The following is an 11,292-nucleotide window of genomic DNA, read 5'->3' on the forward strand; positions in this document are numbered from 1 at the left end:
TAAGGTCTCCTTCCATCCTCCTCCTGCCCTTTCTGTCACTCTGACTTTCCCGCTCGCACATTTTGTGAACTCTTCATCAGATGTCATGTAGTGCTTTAGATTAAACACTCATTCACAACTTTAGAGGACTGCAAAGTGCTATGTTGAGACTTGAGGAGAATGCAGCTGTGTGGTATAACCTGTATGTTACCCTTACTTTATGTTATAATCTGCATGATTGGACTGATACTCTGATGTGGCTTAACGTTTCTATCTGCATACTGCAAGGACACATCACAAAGCATGTGACCTGTCGGCGCCTTCTCTTTTTCATTCATCCTTTGCTATGTCTTATTCTTTCTATGAGACATTAAAGATATTTCCCAGGTTTTTCTCTGCTCATGGGCCACGTTGCCATGACAACGGAGATGAGCTGAATGCTCTGTCAGGCATCACCTTTGCTGTCTCACCTCTGGTGGCTGGCACTCCAGTGTCACCGGTCCAGTGCTGCTGACAGAGGCTCAGTAGGTGGGCTGGGAAGGGACAGGGAGAAAGTCAGGGTGACGGGACAGGAAGACAGGCTGAGAGAGGGAGGAAGTAAGGATGGAAGATTTGGCTCACTGGCCCTCTGGGCCCCCACGCCATCCTAATGACGGATGCCAGCGTTGCACTCAGGTGAAACTGAAGTGGCTGCAGTGTGATGGCAAGGAGTCGTCCCAGTGGAGGAGAAGAATACACAATACAGGAAGGACATTCGCAGGCATCACAGCTCTTGTTCAGGACACTCACTGAGCATGTAGCTGTCTGATTCAACATCCTTTGAAAAGCAATTAAAAAAAAACTCATTAAAATAATGAAATCATTTAAATTTATTCATACATCAGTTGACTGTTGGTTAAAGTACTCCTGAACAGTGACCGCCTAGTCATAACGTAGCAGATGTAGCTGCACAGCAGGCATGGATTTCTGTAAATGTTAAAGTGGTATAAATGCACACTGTACACAATATATAAAGAGTCTTTAGCCTTTACACAAACACACATGGGTTAATCAGCGTGTGTCTACTCTAGTGTAAGTGTGATACACTCAAAATTGTGAAGCATGTCTCACTAACGGGGTTGAAAGACATTGAACCTGATTGTATTATTTTAATTTCGAGACCTGTAACATGCAGTAAGCTGCAAACATTAGCATGTCTGGCTAACTTAGCTTACAAGCTTACAAGTTACTGTATAGGAGTATTGTTGGCAAAGGCAAAGGCCATGCATTTACAGGGAACATTAAAAAATCAGCTCATGACTTTTTGTTTTCAACCAACTCAAGCAGCTTTAGCATTAGCTTGCATTAGTCACAGCAATGAATGTGCTACTGACTGTTGTCTTTTTAGCCATAGATATCCACAGTCATTGGCTGGAAATGAGGACCTGCATCTTGTGTCTACTTCTGTATGAAACCACATTGTTTTAAAAATGATGAGTGGTAAATCTGCTAATGCTTTCATTGTAAACCACATTGGCCTATTTGCCGTGCAAGAACAGGAAGCCAGCGTAAAGACAGTAACGAAGGGGACACGGCTTAGCAAACAGTTAATTTAAGCCTTTCTGACAAAAGATTAGTTTTATTTGAAATTACTTTAAGCCTGACTCCACCTTACATTTATCAAATGAGAAGTTAATTACTGCTCTGGTCATTATTAGCGTTTATGCTGAAACTCTTTTGTGTTCAAAGTTTCTGACAGCCTATTAGCCTCTCACATGTTGAGTAACCTCTCAAGATGGCAGCACAACAGTTGTCATTGCGAGGGCTTTAAAGGATGCTGAAGTCTGAGAAACACTTCTTTTTGAACAGGCGATGGTCAAACAGTATCATCCTTTAGTTTTCGTGCCTTACGGGTGATTCATGTATGTTGCCCTTTAAGTCTGAAAGTATAGATGGTATGCATCGATATCACTTTGCATACTCGCAAAGTGATGTCACACAGGACAGCTGCTATAGATAGGGAGAACAGCTGTACAACAAGCCTTTATAAAGTTAGTTTCCATGTGAATGCATCGACGGCAGATGCTGAAGTTTTGTATTTTCCGCTCTGTTGTGATGTCCACATACACATAACCTCAATAGAAAAATAAATTCCAAACTTTCTTAGCCCCTTTAGTATTTTCCATGCATGCTGAAATGACAGGGTTTGTAAAAAAAAAAAAAAAAAAAATCAAGATCAAGATCATCGTTCATGTTGAAAAGGAAGATTTATTTGAATTTTTCCAAGAAGTGTTTACAGCTTAGAATCAGCATGAATAGCAATGAAGGGGTCCTCCTCTGTGTTGCTGATCCAGAAGTGGGCGCGGCCGTCACTGCCAACATTGATCTGCTTCCCAGTGCACCTGCCTCCCTCCTTCTGGCCTGAAATGACGTCACAGTAGGTGCCACCAGGCATGCCGGTGTTCAGGGTCACATCCAGGGCCCTAAAGGTGAAGACAGGGTACGGATTGTTTTTAAAACAATGTCACAGTGAAGCTGTAGATTTTTAATTATTTATTTTCAACCAGAAAGACAGAAATCCAGCAAACTGTTGTTACTGATGGCTGATCATTTGAGTTATATTTATTTTCTATCTTTCAGTCTGTAGTGCTGTTGAAATGCATCTGCATTCAGTCCTGTACATTTTGTTTAATGTGGATATTTCTTGATTTAAGTGGTCAAATCAGTAGTACTATTGTAAAATCAGTACTTAGCTAAAAATCCTTACCAGTCATCGTTGTTGAAGATGATGAAACCACGGTTACCACGTCCAAAGGCAACCTGGTTGCTCTGATTGTCCCACCAGTTGGAGTGAGGCTGTCCGTTGACCACATTACGGAAAGTAACCATGTTCCTAAAGGACAGGTGTGACAAAAATGCAGTCATAATGATTAATTTGCATAGTATCTGCATCCATACAACCAGTGAGAAGTGAATAAGTTCTGTGTGTGAGGTCAAGAGTTCGCTGTCTCTTGGTTTCTCAGGACTCACTTGATCTGACGCCATCTGTGCTCACACACCCATCCGTCTCCACAAGTCTGGTCAGCGTTGATGGGAACGGACTTGGTGGATCCATCGCCATGGCTGGGAGGGCCCATCCAGTCGTTCTGATCCTATAAGACAATTATGGATGAATGAGTTCAACGAAGGAAAAGAAAGTTCCAAATACACACTATACATGGCATTTTGTCGTTATTTGTACTTCTTAGAGAATCTACCTTTCCATTGACAATGTGGCGGTTCCAGCGGTAGCTAGACATCACCCTGGTAAATCCGTAAGGGTGGGCCAACATGTAGCCAACAGCCATCTTGTAGAGCCTGGGGTCCCAGAAGGTAACAATGGATGCACCACCAGCACCGTGGCCTCTCTGGTTGTCGTGGTTGTCAACAAAGACGAGAGCATTGCCGTTGGGCATGAAACCCCATCCCTCTCCCCAGTTCCTGCACACAAGAATACAACTTCATTAATGACGAACACACTTCTAAAGCACCAAAGTTTGGACAACATACCCAAAGTATGCAATCCAGAAACTCTAAAATGCACAAGTTCTGGTTAGTGGTAATTAACAAGTAAGAACCTCTTTATCCAGTCCACCAATTTATGCAGCAAATGGGATTGTAGCTATCTCACGGTTGAATAAACATTCTAATATATCAATTTGATATGTGATTTAGGCACACCAAAAGAAACACACATACTTGGTGTAACTCAGCTTCTCGCCATTCCATTTCCTGAAGACAGTTCCCAGTTTGGCACCGTATTTGAACTCAGTCACCCTTCCCAGATGGTAATACTCTCTAGTGGTGATGGGCTCACCTCCCAGATCAATAACCTAGAGGGAAATCAACATATAATTCACATCATCCATACTATTCGTAGTGGGTATGGTTTAGATTAACTGCACTGTGTCAGTGATTTGTGGATTGGCAGAAAGTAATTTAGCTAGTAAGCTATTTTGATTGAACCCTAACAAGAACCATGTTTTTTGCTGTTAAACATTTATGTTGTTAGTGAGACAGAGTGCACTTATTTTTGCGATCACTGGCTGGTTTTGCAGCGTACTCCCCTTGTGTTTTCAGTCTTTTTATGGTTTCAGTCTTACCTGTATTTACCTCCTCGTCATCAACTGTGAATATTAACATCTGCTCCCGTGCATGTGTTTGTGTTTGTCATCTTGATTTCCATGTGCTTATTTTCCCATAGCTCTGCTGACTGCTGTTTTCAGTCATAAATATTGGTCATGTGGGCGGTTAGAGCTCATCTAATCACATGCTTGCATGTAGATTTCAGCTGGGGCATGTTCAATCATGAACCTGAATGCAAATCAGTTTTACTAGCAGCAGTTTTTTTTTTTCTGCAAGTCCAAATAACTCCATTCAGCCTTCTGGTTCAGCAGGATGTACCAGCAAAACACACAACTATCATCTACAGAGGTGATCTGAAGTGATGATATTTGCATCTGGAAATCAAGTGAATTTCTAAGCGAACATTTTGAATAACTCACCTCCTGGTAGATGAAGGGTCTGGAGCCACCAGCGAACCACTTGGTGTTGAGGTTGTGCAGACGGCCAAAGACAGCAGACAGGTCGCCAGGCCACATGTGCTTGCAGGCGTCCACTCTGAATCCAGCCACACCCATGTCAATCAGCTTGTTCATGTAGTCGGCCACCTTGCCCCTGACGTAATCCTTCTCCAGGGCAAGGTCCAACAGACCGACCAGACGACAGTCACGCACCTGGAGCAGCAAATGAGCATTTACACCACAATTCAGTTATTCTTTACACTTATTTTAAAGTTCAAGTCCAAAAATGGGCCAGGTAATGGTAATAATGTTAAAATTATACTGCTCCATCAGTGTTTCTGAGTGACATTCATTACCTGATTGGCATCGCCATAGCTGTCAATATTGCCACTGCCACTCCTGCATTTGTGGTCATTGAAGTCCATGTTGCTGTAGGGGACGGTAGGGAAGTCCTCCCTGCCAGCACTGAACCAGCTTCCACATGCAGAGTGTGTTCCCTCTCCACCGCCGGCGCCACACATGTGGTTGATGACAGCGTCCACATAGATGTTGACCTGTGGGTAAATACAGGATTGTAGGTGCAACACAACCAATCAACACCTCCCCTTCTGTCCTTCTGCGCTTTCACTCCTTTTCTTAGCACGTACAGTTCATTCTTAGGTCAGAGGAATATGGCAAAGCTGCACTGCTCACTGCTGCTTTACTGCAGTGTTGGTGGTCCAGGAACTGAAGCATATCATGCTTCAACAAAAAAGCAGCCAATAAATGTCTAAAATATAAGTGTTCCTCAAGACAGTAGCATTAATTCATTGAGGTGTCTGTTGCTGATAATGGTGCATAAAGCTTTACATTTATGAGGTGCTGTCAAACAGAGAAGAACACGGCTCTGAGGGCCTGTCTCTGAATCACTGTTGCAATAGTTTACCCCAACGTTGTTGCATCTGGTGATCATGTCCCTCAGTTCATTCTCATTGCCAGATCTGGAGCACAGGTTGTAGCCGATTGGCTGGTATCTCTGCCACCAGGGCCTCCAGGGATTGTCGATCCTGATGTGTTCATTTGGAGGGGAGATCTGAGGGAACCAGAGGGAAGACATTACAGTAACTCTCATTTTTAACACAGGAACTGTCTGCAGACAGCAGCTTGTTGTGAAACAGAGTTTTAGTGAGTGTACAGTATGTTATCAAAGGTGCACTCCTGAAAATTTTACACATGAAGTCCATCACAAGGAGTACTATGTATGTGTAGCTGAATAGTAAGATCGAGAAAGAAGGCCTTACTCCTCCTCTACACTTCGCTATCCACCTGTGTTCAGCCATACATACCTGAACTCCACCAAAGCCATTAGGAGCCAAATAGCGTTCACACTCTGCAGCGATGTCTGCCCAGCGCCACTCAAACAGGTGGACGATGGCAGTCCTGCCGTGTTTGGTGTGAGGGTCGTGCTGGGCGAGGCTGAGCCCGAACAAAGCCACCAATATGAACAGCTTCATGCTTTCCCTGGATGAGCAAGAAAACCACACTCACCTGCTGCCTCGCTGTCAGTATTTATGCTCATTTTCCCTCACTCCTGGACCAATGAGAGACTGGCCAATATCAGCACAGAGGTTAAACAGGTGCTTCTTTCTCACAGCTTCCTTCCTTGTTTCAAAATTAGTGGAAGGCAAAATAGCTTGAAATATATGTGCCAAAGATCCTAATGCTTTCTTCTTCACTTTGTGACAGTGACATATCTGTTACCCTGAATATTCTGCTCTCTGCAGATCAAAACAAACTGAAACTCATACAGTTTACAGTTTACAACAGATTCAGCAGCAACACACTATAACATAATGTAATATAATATAAAATACACCATCTTAAGTGATTCATGAGATTCATCCTGCACTGATTCAAACACAGAAACGAAAAATTTCTCAGACCTCTCAGAACACGGCAGTTCAGTTTTATCCTGCTTTAGTGTTTGTTCTTTCAGTTCAATAACCAGATGACTCTGCAACAGCCAGTTTAAACTTACCCAGAGTTACAAAACATTGATTTGGATCTATTTTCGGCAAAACAAATAAAAAGCCAAGGCAGGTACATTCTCATTCTCTATTAGTTTTTTTTTATATGATGTGCTTGTGTGTGTGTGTGTGTGTGTGTGTGTGTGTGTGTGTGTGTGTGTGTGTGTTGGGGGATTAGGCCTACGTGTCAGAAAGCAATTGCAGTCAGCTATATTTACTCTTCCACATTTTTTAAGTTTATAACGGATTAAACAGGTGAGCGTTTATGTAATGAAGTGACTGTCCTTGATATGAATTTCATAAATAGTCCCACGTTGCATTTTTATGTAATTCTGAATGTCGAATATTTGTACGGAATTTGAAGTATTCCTCAGATTCCTTCTGAGATACAGACCTGTATTATTGTGTTTTATTATCAGTTTAAAGCATGAATATCTTTATTCAAGTAGCAATCACAATGTTTCAAATATTGCTGGTGAGAAATTGAGGTTTAATGATCCACTCATCAGGTCTTACACCTGCAGCCAGAACTAACACAATCCAACTCTATTTATGAAGCACATTAAAAAAACAAAAAAAACAACAGCAGTTAAATAAAAAGTGCAAACAGCAGAAAGCAGAAAAACAACACAATAAAAAGACCAGTTTAAGAGAGAGAAGGATAGTAACATAGAAGGTAAATCTCATAGTAAGGTAAAACCCAACAAATAAAAATGTGTTTAAGATGGGATTTAAAACCAGGAAGAGTGGGGGTCAGCCAAACATACAGAGGCCATTTGTTCCAGAGTCTGGGGGCTGCGACTGCAAAGGCGTAATCTCCTCTGTGCGTCAGCCTTGATCTTGGGACAACCAGAAGCAACTGGTCAGCTGAGCTGAGAGAGCCTGATGGTGCATGTGGTTGTAAAAGGTCAGAGAGATAGGTTTTAGCTAGCCCATTTAAAGATTTGTAGGCAAACATTAAAACCTTAAAATCAGTCCTAAAGCAGACAGGGAACCAGTGAAGGGAGGCCAGTAGTGAGAAATGTGCCCTTGCTTGTGTTTTCCTATTAAAAACATGAGGGGGACAACATCTGTGGGACAAGCTGAAGACTTCATATGACCAAGAATTTCCTTAAGAAGAGAAAGAAAAAGCGTCAGATGTGTAAACCACGCGTGCACAGAAAAATGATGTATATGCAATTTCCCACACATGAGCTGGCACTTATAAAAGAAGAATGTTTGCACCTCAGGCATACTTGAGTGATGGAGCAGGCACCGGAGTTGATATGCAATCAGATGTTTAAGAGTGTCTCTGCATCAATTTATGGGAAACTGTGGGGGTGGAAATGACGCTTGTGCACGTTTCCACGATGATTGAGAGTCACAAAACAGATTCAGGCAAATGATCATAGCGGCGGTCAGATTTACATAACTGATATTGTCTCACACACACACACACACACACACACACACACACACACACACACCAGGTGCAGCTGTCACAAAACATCCTTGTATAACTTTGCAGTGTCATTATCTACTTCTCAACCAGGAAAACCAATACAGATAAGATACGCTCCAGCTGTATGAGGCAAGCTTTGTTTGTTTGCAGTTTTGCGTGTAAAATACGTTAACTCAAGCAGCCCTGACAAAACACAAGCATTTCCCATGAGAGGCCTCCATGAGGCCCTTTCATAGTTTCTGTATGTGGGTAAAGGTTCATGCCGCCAGTCAGGGTCAGCTCAGGAGAGACATTTATCGTACGGCATCAAAGTCTATCCTCATTATGACTTCAATCAGCTGCAGGAAGTTGTTTCTGTATGGACAAACACCTTCAGCACATATTGATTAAACAGTCCAACAGACAGCCTGAAACACTGCACTGGTCAGCTGGCACGATGTTCCACAGTTCGTCATGTTTCCACTCTAGGTTCTTTAATCCAAAGAGAATCAGGTGAGTTAGAAAGTTGAGGATTTGAGCTCATAGACTTTGAGCATTTTCATCTTTTTATACTTTATACTTCTACTCACTACATTTCAGAGGGATATATTGGCCTCTTTACTCCACTACACTTATTGCACTGCTGTCCTTTTCAGTCAAAGATTTTATATGTGAGACATCTAATCAGTTTAGAAATTCTGTATCATTGCAGATTAAAGTACTCAACAGTATATGAGATATTTTTGTTTCAGTGCAGTCAGAAGAAAAAAAACCCCAAAACATTTATTAGTAGTATTCTTACACATACAGCAGCGTATGTCAGACTCCAGTAAATGAAGAATAAAGCCAGTGCCAACAAGGGGTTAAAATGATGCTAATTCTGAGTCATATTAACTGTCCTGAAAAGCCTCCTCATGCCACTGTTACATGATCACTGCCAGTCTCATGTCAGTTACCACATAACTCTGTGCAGCATGCTGTAACAGTGATGGGAAGTACTTTCATATAACAATAGCTCCCCCAATGGTTCTTGACAGAAACTGCCCCATTTAAAAACATTCACAGCATACACACACTGTATATGATTTTGTATTCATCCAATGTCCTATAACGACATCTTTCCCTTTAGTAAGTATAATAAAATGCGCATGTACTGGTATGTAGATGTCATTTCATTGTTCATTATATAAAACCATTAATTAGCTATTGATGTATCATATGATTGGGAGTCTTGCGGACAATATCTTCTGCATTATTGATTGCATCCTGCATCATTGCTCAACAAGTACGGCATAACTGCAGCAAAGCAATATGAAGAGAGTTCAGCTTCCTCAGCTAACAGCATAAAAACGTCTGTCCCTGTGTCCCTGCAGGGGCATTGTGTAAAAAAGGGCAGTAAATGCCATACAGACTGTTGGTCTGTGTGCACCCAAAGCTTTTGTAAATAAAGCCTGGTGTGCCTCATCACGCCTCATCCCACCTGCTTACTATCTGACCCAGCTCCTGCCCCTCCCGTCCCCCCTGCGGAGAGTGTGTCAAACAGACATCTGACCTGCCTTACTGGGTTTCGTTCCGGGTCGCTCCCCCCAGTGAGTCTGTGGGTCGCCGGCTTGTAAAAGTGAAGGGGCCCTGACACGTTTGTGGTGGAAACGCTCACTAATAACTCATCTCAGTGCAGTCGGCAAGTGCTGACACATAAGGACTAAAGGGATAAAGATCTAATTCTACAGTGCAGGTTTTGTTCTTCGGTTGTGATGCTCTGTTAACAGTAGCGGCACTCTTCTCTGAAGCAGTAGTCCAAATAAAATCAGACCAGCACACACTCAGAGGCATCAGAAACTGTATTTGTGGATCTTTGTCTGGGCAGTAAAAGCTAAATCCACACAGCTGATTAAATTATTAAATATGAAATTCTCTGATGTCATCATGAGGTAATGCTCTGTTCTGTGTGTGCAATGCACATCTCAAAGTCAAATGTGTTTTATTTTATCATTTTTATAGAGTCCTGCCCTCGCACTCTGTGTGATTTTATTGGCTGGTGGCTACACACCCACTGCCCAAAGCCAGATGCCCAGAAACACTGACACAATGAGTGTCTCAGGATGGGAAATCGTTTGATCCATCCAGCTTATCTATCGCTTTTATCAATGTTTTTCTGACAGTTGCTTATTGCAAAGCACGTCATCAAACTCGTGCTGACGCTGCTGGAAACAAGAAGGAGTCATGGCAGAGAGGAGAAACAGTCCAGAGCGTGGCTTCATTTCACTGAGAAAGATGACAACAGTGCTAGTTGTGATGTCTGTAAATGATAATTTCAAGTAAGGGTGGAAAACTTCCTACACAGCATGGCCTTAAATTCCGGAAATGCTATTTATTTAACACTGCCACTGCTTCACCACCAAGCAGCACGTCCGATACTGAGGGAAAATATCCTTTGTTGTTATAACATTAGCACCATGCAGGCAGGCTTAGTAGATCGTTTTCTTTGACTGAGAAAACCCAAATGAAAACGTATGCTGTACAAATACATAGGCGATGACAGACTGTTGCTACCATTAGCTCTCAGGCTACAGCCAGCTCCACACGCAGAACCCTTTAATGCTCGATGCACAGGGATGAAAGCACTGTTCACACTCAGAGACAATAACACAGCTGTGTTGACGCTGACAACCTTTTTAAGCGTATAGATAATGGCATAGGTATTAATAAAACCTTACCAGTTCTCATACTTCTCTGAGTCTAGACATTGTTTTTCAGGAGGATCCTCCTCATTCAGCCTTTAAATCTGCAATATCGTTTTTTGGCCACTTTGGGGCAGCAGAAACATTGTCACCACAACACTGACATGTCTAAGTTGATGTGGTGAACTTCTCAGCAAACAGTTGCTTATTTACACATTCAGCAGGCACATAACAACATCGTAATTCATCTGCTTTTGGTCTCAGACGACCCCTGAGGGAAACATCTGGCTCTCTAGTTGCAAAATGCTGCGCCATGTTCACCAGCCAGCATGTCGCTAACGGTGTCTGTGTGCCATTTGGTGCTGAGCAGGTTGCGTGCAGGAGGTTTTTGGAGCTTTTTTTTGCTGAAAACAGATCAATCATAAATGAACCAAAAGAGTGGAGTTGGGGGCTGGTCAGATAAATAATGAGCTGAAACTCGCTCCATCAAGCCGAGTGGAGCTGCAGATTCGGGTGATGATTCTCTGCATCACTACCAGCGGTGTCACACAGTCTTCATGCTGTCATTTGATACAGCGTTATTATAAAAATATCCATTTAACCACTTTAAGGTTTCTTCTGGATTCCTGGCATGAGGTTTTCATCCTGATGACGCAGCATGCTCT

General features: G+C 42.5%; 1 protein-coding gene across 1 annotated transcript; it reads right to left on the minus strand.

Moving 5' to 3' along the window:
- Positions 1–2,211: 2,211 nt before the first annotated feature.
- On the minus strand, positions 2,212–10,721 carry LOC143329314 (alpha-amylase). Its single transcript, XM_076745150.1, has 10 exons — positions 10,664–10,721; positions 5,846–6,020; positions 5,446–5,592; positions 4,877–5,074; positions 4,503–4,733; positions 3,697–3,830; positions 3,216–3,438; positions 2,989–3,110; positions 2,726–2,851; positions 2,212–2,441 (listed from the first exon to the last, which is right to left on the minus strand). The coding sequence occupies exons 2-10, from the start codon at positions 6,011–6,013 to the stop codon at positions 2,252–2,254; spliced, it is 1,539 nt and encodes a 512-aa protein (XP_076601265.1). The 5' UTR covers positions 6,014–6,020; positions 10,664–10,721; the 3' UTR covers positions 2,212–2,251.
- Positions 10,722–11,292: the final 571 nt, after the last annotated feature.

This window comes from Chaetodon auriga, chromosome 12, assembly GCF_051107435.1.
Source record: "Chaetodon auriga isolate fChaAug3 chromosome 12, fChaAug3.hap1, whole genome shotgun sequence".
Taxonomy (NCBI): domain Eukaryota; kingdom Metazoa; phylum Chordata; class Actinopteri; order Chaetodontiformes; family Chaetodontidae; genus Chaetodon; species Chaetodon auriga.

What these genes read in the sequence shown, in the direction of transcription:
- LOC143329314 (XM_076745150.1), bottom strand. Translation starts at nt 6,013, where the DNA reads ATGAAGCTGTTCATATTGGTGGCTTTGTTCGGGCTCAGCCTCGCCCAG. An exon ending in ATGGCTTTGGTGGAGTTCAG is followed by an intron (nt 5,593 to 5,845) that starts GTATGTATGGCT and finishes TGGTTCCCTCAG; the next exon opens with ATCTCCCCTCCAAATGAACA. An exon ending in CCAGATGCAACAACGTTGGG is followed by an intron (nt 5,075 to 5,445) that starts GTAAACTATTGC and finishes ATTTACCCACAG; the next exon opens with GTCAACATCTATGTGGACGC.